At 44.8% G+C, this 22,540-nt stretch overlaps 1 protein-coding gene across 2 annotated transcripts in view; it reads right to left on the minus strand.

The window, feature by feature from the left end:
- nckap1 (NCK-associated protein 1) overlaps positions 1–22,540 on the minus strand; it is a 272,818-nt gene that overhangs the window by 149,362 nt on the left and 100,916 nt on the right. For both annotated transcript variants that reach the window (XM_068035570.1, XM_068035569.1), the window contains exons 4-8: positions 21,760–21,816; positions 21,510–21,652; positions 13,307–13,397; positions 9,354–9,491; positions 9,220–9,268 (exon numbers count right to left, since the gene is read on the minus strand). In XM_068035570.1, the coding sequence (XP_067891671.1) occupies positions 9,220–9,268; positions 9,354–9,491; positions 13,307–13,397; positions 21,510–21,652; positions 21,760–21,816 (478 nt within the window). The remainder of the gene's footprint in view (positions 1–9,219; positions 9,269–9,353; positions 9,492–13,306; positions 13,398–21,509; positions 21,653–21,759; positions 21,817–22,540) is intronic.

The raw sequence follows: 22,540 nt of genomic DNA on the forward strand, positions 1-22,540 counted from the left end.
TATTTCCTTCTAACTATTTATACTCCACACTAGCCTGCGTGACTCCTCCAAAAGCCACACTGCATCTATTCTTAAGTCTCACATGATCTCTTACATCATGGGAGGAGGTATTCTTTACACACACTCAAAATTAACCCTTTCACATCTTATATATCTATATACATTACATTTTATTTACTTATTACTCCATCTCCCCCCAAATCTCTGACTTTATCGATTCAATCTGTCAGGAGGCTATACCACTCTCCCTGATCTTGTTGTCACATGTGGAAGATTGGCAGTCTTTCTCTGATCTCGTGTGTCTTGACTTGGACTGCCTGCATTAAGGTTTGTAGTATTCGGTGCTTTCTGAATTTCCAGTTCAACATCTGATTTGTCTAAACCGATGACTGTGGGAGGTGTCTTTGCTGTAAAGGAATAAGATTCCTTCCATTTCTTCTTACAGTACCTTCTGGAATTCTTAGTAAATAAGATCGCTGTTGATTCTTCTCTCTCTGGAGATTAACTCCTATGCTTTCGTCTCGTATCCAAACCTTTGGCTCTTCAGACAACTTTGGTAGGTTTCTGGTACGGTATTTGATTAGACTTTTCTTTGTTTTATACTCGCTGATAATCCTGGCTTTGTATCCCTGGAAGTAATTCCTTGGGTAGAATTGAAAGTTGTGGTCGACATTTTCTTCCCATTAAGAGTTCGGATGGTGCTCATTTGCATAATAATGAAGTAGTTCTGTGGGTCAGAAGTTGTTTTTTTTATTTGCTCGAGGGATGCATGTCGCTGGCTATTGCCCATCCCTAATTGCCTTTGGGAAGGTGGCAGAATGAATCCTTCTTGAACCACTACAGTCCTTGGGATGTAGGTACACTAACTGTGCTGTTAGAAAGGGAGTTCCAGGATTCTGATCCAGCGACAGTGCAGGAGCGGTGATATAGTTCCTTGTCAGGATGATGTGTGGCTTGGAAGAGAACTTGCAGGTGGTAGTGTTTCCATGCATCTGCTGCCCCTGTCCTTCAAGGTGGTCGAGGTTACAGGTTTAGAAGGTGCTATTGAAGTGAGTTGGTGCAGTGCATCTCGTAGATGGTACACACTGCTGCCACTGTGCGCCAGTCGTGAAAGGAGTGAATGCTGAAGGTGGTGGATGGGGTGCCAATCAAGCGGGCTGCTTTGTCCTAGATGATGTCAAGCTTCTTGTGTTGTTGGAGCTGCATCCATCCAGGCAAGTGGAGAGTATTCCATCACACTCCTGACTTGTGCCTTGTAGATGGTGGACAGGCATTAGGGAGTCAGGAGGCGAGTTAATCGCCACAGAATTCCCAGCCTCTGAGCTGCTCTTGTAACCACAGGATTTATGTGGCTGGGTCCAAATCAGTTTCTGGTCAATGGTGACCCCCAGGATGCTGATTGTGGGGGATTCAGCAATGGTTATCCCACTGAACGTCAAAGGGAGCTGGCTAAATTCTCTCTTGTTGAAGACTGTCATTGCCTACTATTTGTGTGGCACGCATGTTACTTGCCACTCATCAGCCCAAGCCTGGATGTTGTCCAGGTCTTGCTGCATATGGACATGGGCCGCTTCAGTATCTGAGAAGTTGCGAATGGTGAACATGTGCAATCATCAGTGAACATTTCTACTTCTGACCTTATGATGGAGGGAAGGTCATTGATGAAGCAGCTGAAGACAGTTGGGCCTAGGACACTATCCTGAGGAACTCATGCAGTAATGTCTTGGAACTGAATGACTGACCTCCAACAACTACAACCATCTATTTTTGTGCTAGGTATGACTCCAACCATCAAAGTTTTCCATCTGATTCCCATTGACTCCAGTTTTCTAGGGCTCTTTGATGCCATACTTGGTCAAATGCTGCCTTGACATCAAGGGCAGTCACTCTCACCTCTGGAGTTCAGCTCTTTTGTCCATGTTTGAACCAAGGCTGTAATGAGGTCAGGAGCTAAGTGGTCCTAGCGGACCTGATCTTCAGTGAGCAGGTTATTGCTGAGCAAGTGCCGCTTGATAGCACTGTCGACGATCCCTTCCATCACTTGGCTGACCGGGAATAGACTGACAGGGCGGTAATTGGCCGGGTTGGATTTGTCCCTTTTGTGCACAGGACATACCTGGGCAATTTTCCACATTGCCGGGTAGTTGCCAGTGTTGTAGCTGTACTGGAACTGCTGTAATTGGAAATTTTGATTTTTCTTCTACATAGCTTTACTAGTTCTGACTGCTTGCTCAGCTTCTCCATTCGAGTGTGGATACCTAGAAAAATTTGTTAGGTGAACAAATCAGGCAGTGCGGAGTTTGCAAGTTCTCCCTGTGACCCCGTGGGTTTCCGCCGGGAGCTCCGGTTTCCTCCCACAGCCAAGGACTTGCAGGTTGATAGGTAAATTGGCCGTTGTAAATTGCCCCTAGTGTAAGTAGGTAGTAGGAGAATTGAGGGAAGGTGGGGATGTGGTAGGGGACATGGGATTAATGTAGGATTAGTATAAATGGGTGGCTGATGGTCGTCACGGACTCGGTGGGCCGAAGGGCCTGTTTCAGTGCTGTATCTCTCTATGACTCTACGAACAAGCTCTTCTACTAGAGTGAGAACACCTGATTTCTCAGGATATCTGCTTTCCCTTATAATAAAGTGTTGTCTGTAACTTCCCCTTTACTCGAAATTCAACCCCTCCTGGGCCATGTAACAGTGTTTCCATTGGTTGCAGAAAGTGTGTGGATAGCCACGGCTCTTTGTCAGATAAGACTGTTACACTTACTAAGGTATCAAGCTTGAAATTATTGACAGGTCCGTTGACATATATGTCTGCAAATCAGAATGCCTGATTCGGATCATTGATCTCGCCAAGAAAATATTTCAACTGCTCTGCTGCAGGAGGTTGTTTAACTTCGTTAACCACACTCTTCTTAAACACTTTTCCTTTAGAATTTGATGTATTTGAGATTTCATTTTGGCACTTTTTTTTTGAAATGCCCTATTTTCTACAATAAAAGCATTCTGCTCTCTTGGCAGGACATTGTTCATGCCTGTGGGTTCTTTTTACACATTACAGGTAGGGTTTAATGACCACCCCCACCCAGCCACCCGTGTACCATTTTCCTGCTGCCGCTTTTCAATCCTCTAGTGAAGGAACTGAACAACTGCAGGAGGTTTCCTGAACCAAGGTCTTCCTTCACCTCACAGGATTGGTCTGTTCTTTCGGAACTCAGCTTGCTTCACCAGCTGAATAGCTTTATCCAGGATCTTCTTTAGACTGCTGTAAATCCGATAGGGATTCACCAGCAATACCCACAACAATACGATCCCTTAGCAATTCTGCTTTAAGGTGTCCATACTCACAACCCACTGCAAGCCTGTAAAGGTAATTGATAAAAGCAGCAACTGTTTCGCCTGGTTTCTGCACCCTTTGGTTGAATCTTGCTCGAAAATCTTATTACTCCGCAAGATGAATTACGAATCAAAAGCTTTTCAAACTTTGTTGAATGTGATGGATGCCTCATTAAGACCTTGTCAGGCAATCACAGCATCTGCTATAGCCCCAGTGGAATACAACAGTGCATTCACTTGCTCAGCTTCAGACTGGCTGTCAAACTGAGATGCAATTGTGTATCTGAAAAACCTTTTTCTCCATAATATTCAGTTTTGAAACTGATTGGGTCCTTCTTGACTTTGGAAACTCTCCGGCATTCCCAATTTTGATCCATGTTGCTTTACTTTATAGACCTTTTCTTTTTAAAGAGTGTTCCCCTTTAAGAAACTTGCTTTAATAGAAAGTCGCATGTGCTCTTAAGTGTTCCCTGCTGCTTTTAAATAGGCTGTTTTGGAGTTTTCCCCTTTACTTGAGAACTTCAGTTTGTTTGTTTATGCAGCTTGCCTTATTGGAGTTGGCACAGCTGTTTGAGAGTTCCCTGTTCTTTTCATAGACTGTTCCAGGGTTTTCCCCTTCAGAACCATAGCAAAGGTTCGGCACAAAAAGAGGCCATTCAGCCCATTGTGTCTGCACCGGCTGAAAAAACTAGCTGCCCATTCTAATCCCACCTTCCAGCACCCACTTGTTTTCTTTGAGAACTTAAGTTTATTTGGTTTTCTTCAGATTTGGTTGCCTCAATGGAGTGTCCCTGCTGCATTCAGGTGTTTCCCATTCTTAATCAAGTTCAGACCAAGTGAAGGACTGGGTTTTTCACCTTTTTTTCTCTAGCACGATGCCTTCAGCAAATTACTTTAAGCTCTTCAAAGGCTTATAACACGATTCCTCGACGGTCAGCACTGTAACTAATGCAATTGATGGAACTGATTGGCAGGCAACCACGCTTCTGTATTGTGCAGCAGCCTGCCTTTCACCATAGCTGTGGAGCTTTTCTCGAGATCTGCAGTTTTTTTGGCACTTCTTTCCAGCTCAGGCCTTTTCAGCTAGTTGCTTGAAATTTTTCTTCCGGTGAGGATGTTAAGAACCTCTGTTCTCAATTCCACTGCTAATCACCCAGTTACATGTTGGTTCTGTAAGCTGCCACCTTACTTAGTCTAGCCAGAGAGATTTTCAGTCTGCAGTAGTTAAACAGTACTCTGTATTTCCTTATAATTATTTACACTTCACACTAGCCTGTGTAACTCCTCAAAAGCCACACTGCTTCTATGCTCAAGTCACTCACACATGATATCTTCTATCATGGTAGGAGGTATTCTTTACACACACTCAAGATTAACCCTTTCAAACCCTTGTACCAAATCTCCTTCCCCGAGTTGCTCTGCCTCCCTCCCTCCCCCCAACACCAGGCATTCTGCCTCCCTCCCCGCCCCACCTCCTTGTGTCTCCAGCTCCCTCCATAACCACACCCCCTAGCCTCCCTCCCTGCCCCCCAGTCTCTCTGTCCCTCTCCCTCCAGTCCCCCACTCCTTGCCCCCATCCACTCTGTCCCTCTCCCTCCAGTCCCCCACTCCTTGCCCCCATCCTCTCTCTCTCTCCCTCCCTCCAGTCCCCCACTCCTTGCCCCCATCCTCTCTCTCTCCCTCCCTCCTTGCCCCCATCCTCTCGCTCCCTCTCCCTCCAGTCCCCCACTCCTGGCCTCCATCCTCTCTCTCTCCCTCCCTCCAGTCCCCCACTCCTGGCCTCCATCCTCTCTCTCTCCCTCCCTCCAGTCCCCCACTCCTGGCCTCCATCCTCTCTCTCTCCCTCCCTCCAGTCCCCCACTCCTGGCCTCCATCCTCTCTCTCTCCCTCCCTCCAGTCCCCCACTCCTGGCCTCCATCCTCTCTCTCCCTCCCTCCAGTCCCCCACTCCTGGCCTCCATCCTCTCTCTCTCCCTCCCTCCCTCCAGTCCCCCACTCCTGGCCTCCATCCTCTCTCTCTCCCTCCCTCCCTCCAGTCCCCCACTCCTGGCCTCCATCCTCTCTCTCTCCCTCCCTCCCTCCAGTCCCCCACTCCTGGCCTCCATCCTCTCTCTCTCCCTCCCTCCAGTCCCCCACTCCTGGCCTCCATCCTCTCTCTCTCCCTCCCTCCAGTCCCCCACTCCTGGCCTCCATCCTCTCTCTCTCCATCCCACCAGTCCCCCACTCCTGGCCTCCATCCTCTCTCTCCCTCCCTCCAGTCCCCCACTCCTGGCCTCCATCCTCTCTCTCTCCCTCCCTCCAGTCCCCCACTCCTGGCCTCCATCCTCTCTCTCTCCCTCCCTCCAGTCCCCCACTCCTGGCCTCCATCCTCTCTCTCTCTCTCCCTCCCTCCAGTCCCCCACTCCTGGCCTCCATCCTCTCTCTCTCTCTCCCTCCCTCCAGTCCCCCACTCCTGGCCTCCATCCTCTCTCTCTCTCTCCCTCCCTCCAGTCCCCCACTCCTGGCCTCCATCCTCTCTCTCTCTCTCCCTCCCTCCAGTCCCCCACTCCTGGCCTCCATCCTCTCTCTCTCTCTCCAGTCCCCCACTCCTGGCCTCCATCCTCTCTCCCTCCCTCCAGTCCCCCACTCCTGGCCTCCATCCTCTCTCCCTCCCTCCAGTCCCCCACTCCTGGCCTCCATCCTCTCTCTCTCCCTCCCTCCCTCCTGGCCTCCATCCTCTCTCTCTCTCTCCCTCCCTCCAGTCCCCCACTCCTGGCCTCCATCCTCTCTCTCTCACTCCCTCCCTCCTGGCCTCCATCCTCTCTCTCTCCCTCCCTCCCTCCCTCCTGGCCTCCATCCTCTCTCTCTCCCTCCCTCCCTCCTGGCCTCCATCCTCTCTCTCTCCCTCCCTCCCTCCTGGACTCCATCCTCTCTCTCTCCCTCCCTCCCTCCTGGACTCCATCCTCTCTCTCTCCCTCCCTCCCTCCTGGACTCCATCCTCTCTCTCTCCCTCCCTCCCTCCTGGACTCCATCCTCTCTCTCTCTCCCTCCCTCCTGGACTCCATCCTCTCTCTCTCTCCCTCCCTCCTGGACTCCATCCTCTCTCTCTCTCCCTCCCTCCTGGACTCCATCCTCTCTCTCTCTCCCTCCCTCCTGGACTCCATCCTCTCTCTCTCTCCCTCCCTCCTGGACTCCATCCTCTCTCTCTCCCTCCCTCCTGGACTCCATCCTCTCTCTCTCCCTCCCTCCTGGACTCCATCCTCTCTCTCTCCCTCCCTCCTGGACTCCATCCTCTCTCTCTCCCTCCCTCCTGGACTCCATCCTCTCTCTCTCCCTCCCTCCTGGACTCCATCCTCTCTCTCTCCCTCCCTCCTGGACTCCATCCTCTCTCTCTCCCTCCCTCCTGGACTCCATCCTCTCTCTCTCCCTCCCTCCTGGACTCCATCCTCTCTCTCTCCCTCCCTCCTGGACTCCATCCTCTCTCTCTCCCTCCCTCCTGGACTCCATCCTCTCTCTCTCCCTCCCTCCTGGACTCCATCCTCTCTCTCTCCCTCCCTCCTGGACTCCATCCTCTCTCTCTCCCTCCCTCCTGGATTCCATCCTCTCTCTCTCCCTCCCTCCTGGACTCCATCCTCTCTCTCTCCCTCCCTCCTGGACTCCATCCTCTCTCTCTCCCTCCCTCCTGGACTCCATTCTCTCTCAAAGTCAAAAAGAGAGACTCCGAAGGCGGATTTCACAAACTCCAATGTCGGAAATCCACCATTTGGCTGAAGGTTCTCAGCCTTGAAATATTCGTGCATAAGCAAGTATGCAAACAATGGAAGTTCCAACCTCTTAAGGAGCCCAGGTAAAAGGCCAAAGCAGACAGCAGCAAGTTTTAAAAAGGCTCACTACCAAATTGTTCTTGGCTTTAACACTGAATACTGCAACCTTTAACTCCAATTCTAAAAATAATCACTATAATCAAACAACACGTAGTACTTAAATGCTTTGAAATGCATTAGTCTAAATATGAATTTCAAAACTTTCAACTGATCATATCAAGTGAATAAAATGCGATTCCATCCTAGCTTAAATGATTAACACATGCTACTTAGGTCGACAACTCTCCACAAATTAATGTTTTGCCACACTGAACTTATTTTAAAGATAGGAGGCACTCCCTTTTGCTGAGATGTGGCAGCTGCTGACATGTGTCAAGTACAACCTCACTCAAAGTCATCATTCAAAAACATCATCTGGTTTAAGAAACAGGCTTGCCAGTGATGCAATAGAAAGCACTATACCATTCATCAAACCTACACAGAGTCTGATCTAGGACAGTGGATGCAAATTTAAGGAAAGAAGTTTATTCCCTTGATTGCTATTTTATTAAGTTCAATACTCTCCTGCCCTTCCTCAAAAGAATTGCAAGATGTACTTAACATGTTTAAAATCTTATTTCTGACAAGACATGTGAAACTGTGCAATACAATTCTGGCTGGATGCTATACATGAAATTGAACAAATAATGTGAGCACCTACAGAATAAGTCTTTTAATTGAAATAGTTTCACATGTACAATATTCCCATCTATCTATCCCAAGGGTTTTTTCTGCTCAAAACAGCACCATTGAATGCAAGTCTCACAATTAGGCAAACTAGGAGGTAAATCATAAACCAACTTCTTACAGTCCGGTTTCATAATTAATGTGCACAGTATCCGGATGAACACGATGGAACCCAACATAACCTGGGCCTCCAAAAACGAATTGCAAAATTAGAGATGCTCGGATTCCATTTATTTAGAGACTTGAAGAAAAAATTACTGTTTTGATATAACTAACAACCTAGATAGGATAGAAAGCCATATCACTAACTTTGCCGATGACACAGAAATAGATGGTACTATAAGAAGCTGTCAATGGAAGCATAAAATTATGAAGATATATTCATAGATTAAGTGAATGGGCAAAACTGTGGCAAATGGATTACAATGAAGGCAAGTGTGAGGTCATCCACTTTGAACCTAAAAAAAGTTCGAACAAAATACCTTCTAAATGGTGAAAAGCTGTAAAGTGGAGATTCAAAACAGATTTGGGGGTCCATGTACATAGATTAAAATGCATTGGGCAGGTACAGAAAACAATTAAAAAGGCTAATGGAACACTGGCCTTTCTATCTAGAGGACTAGAATACAAGGGGTTAGAAGTTAAAGCAAAAACAAAAAGTGCTGGAAATACTCAGCAGGTCTGGCAGCATCTGTGGAGAGAGGAGGAGAGTTAATGTTTCAGGTCTGTAACCTTTCATCAGAACTGGAAGTCAAAGCTCTGGTTAGACCACACCTGGAGTACTGTATTCAGTTCTGGGTACCAAACCATAGGAAGGGAGTGCAGCGAAGATTTACCAGAATGATACCTGGACCACCAAGGGATAAATTACAAGGAGTACACAAAACTCGGGTTGTATTTAGACGATGAAGAGGTGATTTGATCAAAGTTTTCAGGATATTAAGGAGAACTGATGAGGTATAGAAGCTACCACAGCTGGTTGAAGATTCTAGAACTAGGGGACATAGTCTAAAAATTATTAAAAATTAGAGTCAGGTCTTTCAACAATGAAGTCTGGAAATACTCTGCCAAATGGCAGAAGTTGTTTGGAACTCTCTTCCACAAATGGCAACTGATGCTAGGTCAATTGTTAATTTTAAATCTGAGATGGATAGATTTTTGTTAGCCAACCCTACTAAGGAACAGGGAGCAAAAGCAGATATGTGGGGTTAAGTCACATATTAGTCAGCAGCTCAGTGAATGGCAGAACAAAACTCAAGGGACTAAATGGGCTACTTCTGCTGTTATGTATAGTTGCTAGGTTACATGATGAATCTATGTAGCACAGGAGAAGTCACATCATGGCGCTTGCAATCAATACTTACAAACAATCCATTTTTCCATAGTGTCTAAAGAGAGGTATTCACATGGCATCTGAAATAATAATGCAAAAAATTGGTTCCAAAATGTTTTATACTATTTAAAACAATGATTGTTGGATGTATATAATTTATTTTACCGTGTCAGATTGTGCAGGATTCAGCATGGTGCTGGGAGCACTGATTAAGCTTAATAACTGGGCATTTCTCCATTGTTCTGCTGAAAGGTTCCGTCGAGGATAAACCATCTGGAGTGAAATTAGTGCATCTGACAAAGACTTGGACGAAAGAGAAAGATACACAAGCATAATGTTATTTTCAACAAAGGCAGTAGAAAAATAATGCAATCATTGTCAACACCTAAATCAACAACATACTTATACAGAGCCTTTAACATAATAAAGCATCCGAAGGCGCTTCACAGGAGCATTATAAAACAAAACTTGACACTTAATTGGATATGAGGTCAGATCACCAAAAACTTGGTTAAAAAGGCAGGTTTTAAGGAGTGTCTTCAAGGAGGAAAGTGAAGTAGAGAGGCAGACAAGTATAGGTAGCAAATTCCAAAGCTTAGGGCTTAGGCAGGTGAAGCCACAGTCATCAATGGAGGAGAGATTAAAATCAGGAATGCTCAAGAGGCCAGAATTCGATGAGTGTAGATACCCTGGAGGGATAAGGTGATTACAGAGAGGGGGAAGCATGAGGCCATGGAGAGATTTGGCAAAAAGGATGAGAATTTTTAAATCAAGACTTTGCATGACCAGGAGCCAGTGTAAATCAGCGAGTTCAAGGGTGCAAGTGAACGGGACTTGGTGTGAGTTAAGACACGGGCAAGAGAGTTTTGGATGACCCCAAGTTTATGGACAGTAGAATGTGGGAGACCAGCCAGGAGTCTGTTGGACTAGTCAACTCTAGAAGTAACAAAAGCATGAATGAGGGTTTCAGTAGCAGATGAGCTGAGGCAGGGGCAAAGTTGGATGATGTTACGAAGGTGGAAATATGTGGTCTTGGTGATCATGTGACTATGTGGTGAGAAGCTCAGCTCGGGGTCAAATATGAAACCAGGATTGCAAACAGACTGGTTCAGTCTCAGACTGTTGGCAGGGAGCCAGTCTAAGGAAGAGAGTTTTTAGTGGGGACCACAAACAATGGCTTCAGTCTTTCCAATATTTAATTGGAGGAAATTTCTGCACATCCAATACTGAATATTGGATAGGCACTCTGATAATTTAGTTAAGAGTGGAGAAGTTGAGAGGTGGTGAGGTAGAGCTGGATGTCGTCAGCATACATGTGAAAACAACACTATGCTTTCGGATGAAGTCACCGATGGGCAGCAAGTAGATGAGAAATAGGAGGGGTCCAAGGATAGCTCCTTGGGGGACACCACAGATAACCGTGCGAGTGTGGGAAGAGAAGCCACTGCAAGTGATACTCTGGCTAGAATTAGATAAGAATGGAACCAGTTGAGAGAAGTCGCATTCAGCCAGACAATGATGGAGAGGCAATGGAGGAGGATGGTGGAGTCAACTGTGTTAGAGGCAGCAGACTAGGCGTGAAAGACGACGGGGGGGGGGGGGGGGGGGGCATACCTATTTTTGTCACAATCACACAGGATGTTATTTGTGACTTCGATAAGTTGGCATTCAGTATTGTGACGATTGAAGAGATTCAAACATAGAGTTGCAGGAAAGATGGACACTGATTTGGGAAGCAACGCATTCAAGGACTTCGGCGAGGAAATGGAGGTTGGAGATAGGGCGGTAGCGTGCAAGGATGGTGGGGTCAAGGGCTGTTTTTTTTTTGTTGAGTACAGTGGTGATGACAGCAGATTTAAAAGGAGAGAGGGACAACGCCTGGAGAGAGAGCGTCATTAACAATATTAGCTAACACAGGGACCAGGAGGAGAAGTTGGGTGGCCAGCAGTTTACTGGGAATAGGGTTGAGGGAGCAGGAGGTTGGTCACATGGACAAGAAAGGGCAATGGGGGAGACAGGAGAGAAACTAGAGAAAGATGGCAAGTAAAGTCAAGGAAAAGCCAAAGAGCAAAAGGATAACTAAAGAAAGAGTAGGGCCTATTAGGGACCACTAGGGTAACTGTGTGTGGAGGTGGAGAACATGGGTATGGTTCTTAAATGAATACTGTGCATCTGTTTTCACAGGAGGGGGACAATACAGACATTACAATCAAGGAGGAGGAATGTGAAACATGAAATGAAATTTAACGTAGTGACAGAAGTAGCATTAAGGGGTTTAACATCTTTGAAAGTGGAAAAATCCCAGGCCTGGATGAAATGCATCCTCGGCTAAGGGAAGCAAGAGAAGAAATAGTGGAGGCTCTGATCATCATTTTCCAATCCTCTCTGGCTACAGACATGATGCCAGAGGACTACAGCATAGCTAAAACTGTACCATTGGTTAAAAAGGGGAAAAGAGGTTGACTGATTAATTACAGGCTAGTCAGCCTAACTTCGGTGGTGTGAAAATCATTGGAAAAAATTCTGAGGGAGGGGCTAAATCTTCATTTAGAAAGACATGGATTAGTCAAAGACAGGCAACACAGATTTGTAAAGGGAAAGTTGGGTCTGACTAACAGGACTGAATTTTTTGAGAAGGTAATAAGGAGGGTCGATGAGGGCAGTGCATCTGATGTAGTCTATATGGATTTCAGCAAGGCTTTTGATAAGGACCCATGTGGCAGACTGGTCATGAAAATTAAAGCCAAGGCAAAGTAGCAAGTTGGATCCAAAATTGGCTCAGAGACAGGAAGCAAAGGAGAATGGTTGACGGGTGTTTTGGTGACTGGAAGGTCACAAAAGGTAGTTTCCAGTGGCATTCCACAGGGCTCAGTACTAGGGCCCTTGCTTTTTGTGGTATATATCAAAGATATGGACTTGAATATGGGGGTATGATTGAGAAGTTTGCAGATGATTCAAAAATTGGCTGTGTGGTTGAAAACTGTAGATTGCAGTAAGATATTAATGGTCTAGTCAGGTGGGCAGAAAGTGTTAAATGGAGTTCAATCAGGAGAAGTGCGAGGTAATGCATTTGGGGTAGGCGAACAAAGCAAGGGAATACACAGTAAATGGTAGGATGGTAAGAAGTGTAGCGGAACAGAGGGACCTTGGAGCGCATGTCCACAGATCCATGAAGGTGGCTGGACAGGTATATAAGGTGGTCAAGACGACATATGGGATACTTGCCTCGCATAGTCGAGGCATAAAATATAAGAGCAGGGAGGTTATGTTGGAACTGGTTAAAACACTCATAAGGATACAGCTGGAGTACTATGTGCACATCTGGTCATGGCACTATAGGAATGATGCGATTGCACTGGAGAGGGTACAGAAGGAATTTACAAGGATGTTGCCTAAACTGGAGAATTTTAGTTACAAGGAAAAATTGGATAGGCTGGGGTTGTTTTCTTTGCAACAGAGGAGGCTGAGGGGAGATGTAATTGAAGTGTATATAATTATGAGGTGTCTAGTTAGAGTGTTCAGGAAGGCCCTATTCCCCTTGGTTTTGTTGATGGGTCCATAGCCAGGAGGCACAGATTTAGAGTAAGAGGTAGGTGGTTTAGAGGGGATTCAAGAGGAAAAATTTTCACCCAGAGGGTGGTGAGGATCTGGAACTCACTGCCTGAAAGGGTTGTAGAGGCAGAAACCCTCGCAACATTTAAAAAGTACTTGGATATGCATTTGAAGTGCCATAACCTACAAGACTACGGACCAAGAGTTGGAAAGTGGGATTAGGTTGGAGGGCTCCTTGTCGGCTGACGTGGACATAATAGGCCAAATGGCCTCCTACCATGCTGTAAATTTTTATGATTTCTATGCGAATTTAGGGCTAGGGCAGAGGGGAATTAGAGGAAGTTTGGTTCGGTGGGCTAGTGGAAAGGATGGATGCGGCACAGGAAGCTGATCGGATGGTCTGGATCTTAGTGGAAAGAAGCCCGGGTTCCTTGCACTTATTGTTGGAGGAGACGGGAGAGGGATTTAAGACGACTGTTTGCAGTAGAGACAAGAAAAAGTTGAACCCAAAGTTTAACACAATTTTTTTTTTAATTCATGAAGGAAAACATCAGCTCTCGTCTTACCTTACTATGTGGTACAAATTCTTCCATCATTTTCTTCAGTGGATTCTCATAATCTACAATCATCTGTCCAAGTCTTGGATATTCACGATCACTGTCAGAAACATATTATATGGACTGTTTTCAATCATAAGTTAACAGCAGCTTTTAGTTAAGACAGCAACCTTTCAACCAACAGAAGGTCATCTTTCAATATGTTCTTTTTCTCAACACTGAATTATGTTTTACCATTGGTATACAAAGAAAATTGCAATAAGGAGATAAATAACCATACCCATGTAGTTTGTATTTCCTACATACCTTGCACTTGAGCGAGTACAGGAGAACGCGAATGCTGGGAGTACTGAACCATGTTTTGATGCATTTAAGGGGCAGTTAGATCAGCACAAGCCAGAAAGGAATATCTGGATATGCTGACAGAGTTAGATAAAGTAGGGTGGGATGAGATTCAGCATAAACACCGACATGGACCAGTTGGACTGAATGGTCTATTTCTGTGCGGTATATTCTCAGGTGGTGAGTTCAAAAGGCACAGTGGCTAGCACCACAGCCTCACAGCTCCAGTGACCCAGGTTCAGTTCTGGGTACTGCCTGTGTGGAGTTTTCAAGTTCTCCCTGTGACTGCGTGGGTTTCCACTGGGTGCTCCGGTTTCCTCCCACAGCCAAAGACTTGCAGGTTGATAGGTAAATTGGCCATTGTAAATTGCCCCTAGTGTAGATAGGTGGTAGGAGAATGGTGGGGATGTGGTAGAGAATATGGGACTAATGTAGGATTAGTATAAATGGGTGGTTGTTGGTCGGCACAGACTCGGTGGGCCGAAGGGCCTGTTTCAGTGCTGTATCTCTAAATAAATAAAGTGCCAACTGGCACCAGGGAAGTCTAAGCAACAACTTTGGGCATGACCAGAATCACTGTTGAGTTCCCAACCAAGCGAAGCTCTACAATGTTAATCCAATAATACTTAGTTGGATCTGTGCTTTGAGATTTTGGCTAGTACGGTACTTAGTAGCCAGTGTACTTCCAACAGCATTGATGCTAAAAATTTTTGAGACTAAGCAGTGCTGTTGAGTGTTCAGGAGTTGATGGAGCGCATTCTCAGTGCCGAATGCCAAAATTCCAATTGTGTACCCATGCCCTTTGTTTATTGTAACAATTCTTCCCATGACATTCCAAAAAAAGCACGACAGCAGTATTTGCTGAATGATTGTTGCTACACTATCTTGGTAAAGCAATACTTCCAGCTGAACTTACATCCAGGACAACTGCAATGCTTTGATTTTATACAAAAGCAAAATACTACAGATGCTGGAAATCTGAAATACAAACTGAAAATACTGGAAATACTCAGCATGTCTGGCAGCATCTGCTGCCAGAGTTAACATTTCAAGTTGATGACTCTTCATCAGAACATCAGAAAAATTAGAAATGTAATAGGTTTCAAGTAGGTCAAATGGGGGAGGGTGGAAAAAGAACTGAATGATAGGGCGGAAGACAGGAGACATGAAATGGCAAAAGAGTTGGTGGTGGGGGGAGCCAAAGGGAGTAATAAAGGGACAAGTAAAGAGGAGGTGCGAATAGCAAAATAATGATGCTCAGGCTGCACCCGAGAGGCTGAGGGACACTCAGGATGTTTCAAGGAGCATAAGGGGAGCTCAGCAAATATAAGAGAGTGTAAGAGTTGCTCAGGGTGCAAGAGGGAGAGTAAGGAACGTCAGGTTGTATCAGCAAGGGCAAGAGATACTCGGGATGTGTTTGGTGGTGGCATTACGCTGGAGGTGACCAAAATGGCAGAGGATGATTCATTGAATATGGAGGTTGATGGGGTAGACGGTGAGGACAAGGGGAATACTATTCTGATTCTGGGATGGAGGGAAAAGGACGAGAGCAAAAGTGTGGGAAATGGGACGGATACAGTCGACGGCCCATCAATCTCGGTGGAGGGGGAACCCTCAGTTGAGCAAAAAAGGAAGACAAATTAGAAGCGCTGGTTGCATCATCAGAACCAATGCGAACGAGATGGAGAAACTGGGAGAATGGAATCCTTACAGGAAGCAGGGTGTGAGGTAGTGCAGTTGAGGTAGCTGTGGGAGTTAATGATGAATATTTGTTTAAAAGCTATCCCCAGAAATGGTGACAGAGAAGTTGAATAAGGGAAAGGAAGAGTCAGAGGTGGACCATGTGAAGGAGAGAGAAGGGTGGAAATTACAAGCCAGGTTGACAAAAGGTACCCATTTCAGGACGAGAGCAGGAAACGACACTGATACAGTCATCAATGTATAGGAAAAACAGTTGAGGGAGGGAGCCCAAGTCGGACTGAAACAAGAAATGTTCCACATATCCCACAAAAAGACAGTATAGCTGGGACCAATGCTGGTACCCATAGAAACCTTTCAGTGGAGGAAGTGAAATGAGTTGAAGAAGTTGTTGTTGAATGAGAGAACAAGTTTAGCCAGGCGGGAGAGGGTGATGGTGAATAGAAACTGATTGGATCTCTGTTCAAGGAAGAAGTGGACAGCCATCACGCTGTCCTATTGGGGGATGGAGGTGTAAAGAGATTGGACGTCCATGGTGAAGAGGAGATAGGGGAAGGAAATTGGAAACTATTAAAGTGACGGAGGGCATCAGAAGAGTCATGGATGTAGGTGGGGAGGGACTGGACAAGGGGAGAAAAATAGTTAAGATAGGAAGAAATCAGTTCAGTGGGGCAGGAACAGGCTGAAACGATATGTCTACTGGGGCACTCTGGTTTGTGGATCTTGGGAAGGAGGTAGAAGTGGGTGGATCGGGATTCAGGGACTATGAGGTTGGGAGCCGTGGTGGAAAGATCTCCAAAGATGAGGTCAGTGACACCTCCTCCAGACAGATCTTTTGTCTCTTTACTTGTTCCATGATTACTCCCTTAGGCTCTGCCTCACTAACTCTTCAGTCATTTAATGTCACCCACCTTCCCTTTTGTTCTTTTTCCACTGTCCTCCACTTGACCTAATTTTCCCAGCTCTGAAGCGTCATTGACTGTAACAGTAACTCGGTTTCTCTCACCACAGATGCTGCCGGACCTGCTGAGTATTTCTAGCATTTTCTGATTTGAAAAAGGTGTATTATGCACGTCACGTGAACTCAGCAAGTGAGAACCAGGCCATATACAATAGATTTAGAGGGGAGGTGTAGAGGAAAATAGGACTGGCAAAGAGAGAATAAGAGAATAGAATGGCAGTCAACATAATAAAGAACCCAAAGATCTTCTACCAGCATGTAAATAGGAAGCAAGTAGCAAGAAGTGGAGTGCAGCCCATTATGAGCAAAGTGGGTAATATATGGTTAGAGGTGCAGGGCAAGACGAATATATTTAATGAGTACTTTCTATCACTGTTCACTAAGGAAATGGAATCTGACAAGATATCAGTAGAAGCGGAGAGAGTAGCGGCAACTGATAGGATAAAAATAGAGAGAGAAACGTACAAGAAAGGTTGGCTATGCTTAGGGAAAATAAGTCACCTGCTTTGTACGGCTTGCATCCCAGATTGCTAAAGGAAGTGGGGATGGAGATAGTAGAAGGGCTTGCCATAATCTTCCCTGGATACTGGGGAGGTGCCGGAGTATTGGAGAGTGGCAAATATGACACCCTTATTCAAGAGAGGGTGTAAAGGACAGTGCTAGCAACCACAGGCCAGTTAGCTTAACATCAGTGGTGGGTAAGGTTTTACAAACAGTAATCAGGAAAAATATCAATGAACATGTCGAGATGTTCGAGTTAATTAAGGATAGCCAGCATGGATTTGTAAAAGGCGGATCATGCTCGACTAAAGTAACGGAGAAGGTCGATGAAGGGAATGGGGCACATGTTGTTCATATGGATTTTAGAAAGTATTTGATAAAACACCACATAAAATGCTGGTTAAAAAAAAATTGAGGCTCATGGAATAGGAGGGTCAGTGTCCAATTGGATTTAAAAAGACAGAAAACAGCAAATCGTAAGTGATTGTTTTTCAGACTGAAAGATGATAGACAGCGGTGTTCCCCAAGGGTCAGTGCTGGGACCATTGCTTTTTTTGTTATACATAAATGGATCTTGGAATAGAGAGCAGAATTTGGGGCGGCACAGTGGTTAGCACCGCAGCCTCACAGCTCCTGCGACCCGGGTTCAATTCTGGGCACTGCCTGTGTGGAGTTTGCAAGTTCTCCCTTTGTCTGCGTGGGTTTCCTCCGGGTGCTCCGGTTTCCTCCCACATGCCAAAGACTTGCAGGTTGATAGGTTAATTGGCCATTATAAATTGCCCCGAGTATAGGTAGGTGGTAGGGAAATACAGGGACAGGTGGGGATGTGGTAGGAATATGGGATTAGTGTAGGATTAGTATAAATGGGTGGTTGATGGTCGGCACAGACTCGGTGGGCCGAAGGGCCTGTTTCAGTGCTGTATCTCTAAAACTAAAAAACTAAAACTAATCTCAAAATTTGCTGAAGTTTCGGCAAACAGTGAAGATGATATGAACCGCCTGCAACAGGACATAGATAGGCTAGCAGAACGGGCAGGCAGGTGGCTGATGGAATTTAATACCGACAAGTGTGAGCTGATACATTTTGGCAGAAGAAATAGGGAGAGGCAATATAGACTTAATGGCACAGTTCTAAACAGTATGCAGGTACAGAGGGACCTGGGGGTGTATGTGCACAGATCTTTGAAGGTGGCAGGACATAGGGAAAGAATGGTTAGTAAAGCATATGGGATCTTGGGCTTCATAAGTAGAGGCATTGAGTACAAAAGCCAGGAAGATATGCTGAAACTTTATAAAGCTCTGGTTAGGCCCCAACTGCAGTACTGCATCCAGTTCTGTTCACCACACTTTAGGAAGGATGTGAGGGTCCTTGACTCTATGAGTCTATGAGAAGGTGCAGAGAAGATTTACCAGAATGGTTTCTGGGATGGAGAATTTTAGTTACAAGGTTCAGCTGGAAAAGCTGGGGTTGCTCTCATTAGAACAAAGGAGATTGAGAGGAGATTTAATAAAAGTGTACAAGATTATGACAGGCTTAGATAATTTAGACAAGGAAAAGCTGTTCCCAGTAACTGATGGAACAAGTAGTAGGGGACACAGATTGAAAGTTTTCGGCAAAAGATGCAGGGGGAATGTGAAGAAGAACTTTTTTATGCAGCGGGTGGTAATGACCTGAAACCTGCCGCCCACACAGTGGTGGAAGCAGAGACGATCAATGATTTCAAGAGGAAGTTGGATGGCCACTTGCAAGAAATAGACTTGCAGAGATACAGGAATCGAGTAGGGGTGGGACTGGCTGGATAGCTCTGTGGAGAGTCGTCATAAACTTGACAGGCCGAATGGCCTCCTTCTGTGCTGCAAATAACTCTATGGCTCGACTTGCCTTTGCTTTACTCGAGTGTCCAAATAGGGTCAGGACTGTGCTGTTATTTTTTCTACAGGCTCACTGAACAGTACCAGCCTTTTAGAATTAGAATTAGAACATTACAGCGCAGTACAGGCCCTTTGGCCCTCGATGTTGCGCCGACCTGTGAAACCATCTGACCTACACTATTCCATTTTCATCCATATGTCTATCCAATGACCACTTAAATGCCCTTAAAATTGGCGAGTCTACTACTGTTGCAGGCAGGGCGTTCCACGCCCCTACTACTCTCTGAGTAAAGAAACTACCTCTGACATCTGTCCTATATCTATCACCCCTCAACTTAAAGCTATGTCCCCTCGTGTTTGCCATCACCATCCGAGGAAAAAGACTCTCACTATCCACCCTATCTAACCCTCTGATTATCTTATATGTCTCTATTAAGTCACCTCTCCTCCTCCTTCTCTCCAACGAAAACAACCTCAAGTCCCTCAGCCTTTCCTCGTAAGACCTTCCCTCCATACCAGGCAACATCCTAGTAAATCTCCTCTGCACCCTTTCCAAAGCTTCCACATCCTTCCTATAATGCGGTGACCAGAACTGCACGCAATACTCCAGGTGCGGTCTCACCAGAGTTTTGTACAGCTGCAGCATGACCTCGTGGCTCCAAAACTCGATCTCCCTACTAATAAAAGCTAACACACCATATGCCTTCTTAACAGCCCTATTAACCTGGGTAGCAACCTTCAGGGATTTATGTACCTGGACACCAAGATCTCTCTGTTCATCTACACTACCAAGAATCTTCCCCATTAGCCCAGTACTCTGCATTCCTGTTACTCCTTCCAAAGTGAATCACCTCACACTTTTCCGCATTAAACTCCATTTGCCATCTCTCAGCCCAGCTCTGCAGCCTATCTATGTCCCTCTGTACCCTACAACATCCTTCGGCACTATCCACAACTCCACCGACCTTAGTGTCATCCGCAAACTTACTAACCCACCCTTCTACACCCTCTTCCAGGTCATTTATAAAAATGACAAACAGCAGTGGCTCAAAACAGATCCTTGCGGTACACTACTAGTAACTAAACTCCAGGATAAACATTTGCCATCAACCACCACCCTGTCTTCTTTCAGCTAGCCAATTTCTGATCCAAAGCTCTAAATCACCTTCAACCCCATACTTCCGTATTTTCTGCAATAGCCTACCGTGGGGAACCTTATCAAACGCCTTACGGAAATCCATATACACCACATCCAATGCTTTACCCTCATCCGCCTTCTTCCCCAACGATCCCCAAAACATACCCAACCCCTCCCCCAGCCACCACAACTTTTTGAATAACATCTGACAATGAAAACACTGCCTGGCCTGTTTTGGAAACAGCCATTTGCAAACTATGAAAAGCAATGAGGATCAATCTAATCTACCACTGTACTTTGAGAAGACTGATACTTTGTACAATTCAATATTCAACGATGCAACGAGAAGGGAAAAAAAAACTGATGCAATGGTATAGGTCCCAGAGCTTTATAGAAAGTGAGTTTTTTATTTTTTATTTAGAGATACAGCACTGAAACAGGCCCTTCGGCCCACCGAGTCTGTGCCGACCATCAACCTCCCATTTATACTAATCCTATACTAATTCCATATTCCTACCACATCCCCACCTGTCCCTATATTTCCCTACCACCTACCTATACTAGGGACAATTTATAATGGCCAATTTACCTATCAACCTACAAGTCTTTGCCATGTGGGAGGAAACCGGAGCACCCGGAGGAAACCCACGCAGACACAGGGAGAACTTGCAAACTCCACACAGGCAGTACCCAGAATTGAACCCGGGTCGCTGGAGCTGTGAGGCTGCGGTGCTAACCACTGCGCCACTGTGCCGCCCCAAACAGGTATCTTGCTACTATGCACATGGATTTTTCAATCAAACTAAGTTTTGCGCCAACAGTGTATGGAGACTGTTTAAAGAATGTCAGTATATAGCATGACAATTATTTTGCATTTGGGTACAAACCATTATCTTAATTTATTCGTCAGAAAGTTATCATTTATCCAATTTTTAGCATTATAAACTGAACAAGCAGCAAATTTGGAGTCACCAAAATAAATCAGACTGGGGAGTCAGATAACATGACAGTACAACTGCAAATTTAAGCTATTCGCAAGATTCCTGACCAAAATACCAGTGTTTCACCCAGTATCTGCCACCTCCGCCTTCACATATTAATTGCAGATGCTAATATTATCGCTTCAAAACTGCATGTACACATATCACAACAAATATTTATCATATAATAGATATTTAGCTGAACTGTTTTAAATTAAGAATTGAAACTTCACTAATCACCATACACACTTGCAAAAATCAAGCTCGATAGCAACATCGAGTTTCAGCATAAATAAGGCCTACTCCTGTTCCTAATTCGTATGGTCATTGGTACTCCATACCTAGTTCCATATACCCACATTTAATGCGAGGTCGGGAATGTGACATGCACTGTGCATTCCATTGCATTCAAGACATACAAACACAGAATAAATAAGAGCATGACAAATGCAATATTTAAACATGTCAATAATTAAATTGGTATTGCCAAATACATTCCTTAAATAATCATGCAAATCATTTGCATTTTAAATCCAATTTACTACTGATCAATAATTTAAGAGCCCATGTCATTCAAATCATATTTTTAAAAGATCTTACTCGAAGTATTAAGAATACTTAACTCGAAGTATTAAGAATACTTAACAGCTGTTCTCTAAACTGCTAAAAATAAACATCAGTTACACCCATACAAAATGGATAGATTAGATTAATGCTCACCTAGCTCCATGCAGCATTTCATGAGCATAATTGTACAGGCCGACTATTGCCTTCCGTTCTTCAATCCGAGACACCATTATCATTAGTGTTGTGTAGGTTACAACTAAGTCTAAGTAATTTTTGGTTAAATCAAAGTTGACAGTCTGGATGGGAGACAAACAAAAAGAAAAATGCAAGAAAAAAATCAATACAAAAATATTGCAAATTTGATATCTCGTGAAAATTACTATAAATTTTTGAAAATACTTACAATATCAAAAAAAACTTGACAAGCGTCAATAGTGTTCAGCAGTTCACTCACATGATCCTATTGAAGAAACCATTTATACAATTATGTGACATTATTATTGGTAGTATTATTCATAATGAAAAGAAAAAGCACAGAGAACTCCAAAGGATAACAAGTTCAGGGCAGCAGAAAACAGCATGAAATCAATTATACGTTGTGCAACAGCAGAATATGATGGTGGCAAGTACAAAATGATCCCAGCCCAGATAAGAATGCATGGGCACAAAGGGAGAAAAAATAATTCCACAGCTACCCCAAACCAGGACAAATAGAATATGGCCACGCAGCCACAACAAACTGAATAGGACATGTCCAGCCAGACACAAAAGGCAGGAATGGGAAATTGAGCTAGCAAAATAGTGTAGGCGCAGGGACTCACCAAATAGGGCATAAGGAGGAGTAAAGATAAAACCATCAGAGTGCAAGATGCATGAAAGATTAGCTGAAATTTACTATTACTTTTTCCAAGGAGAAATTGGCTAATTTCAAATTAGTAATAGGATAAAGTTTTATTAGCAAATAAATGGCAAAATTGATAAACTCTTTGATCTACTGCAGTCGGAAGCTTACACAATAATGACTGGAACTGCATCCATGTCCAAGCAAGTTCTTTAAATAGTGCATGGGTGACAGGAATAACCCCACCCCTCAATAGCATGCCCTAATTTTATGAAGAAACTGAGAGGGAGTCGGAGCTGTATGGACCTAACATGCAGGTCTCATTGAGCAAAGTTAGAAGCTG

The sequence above is a fragment of the Heterodontus francisci genome, chromosome 7 (assembly GCF_036365525.1).
Source record: "Heterodontus francisci isolate sHetFra1 chromosome 7, sHetFra1.hap1, whole genome shotgun sequence".
NCBI classification, from domain to species: Eukaryota; Metazoa; Chordata; class Chondrichthyes; order Heterodontiformes; family Heterodontidae; genus Heterodontus; species Heterodontus francisci.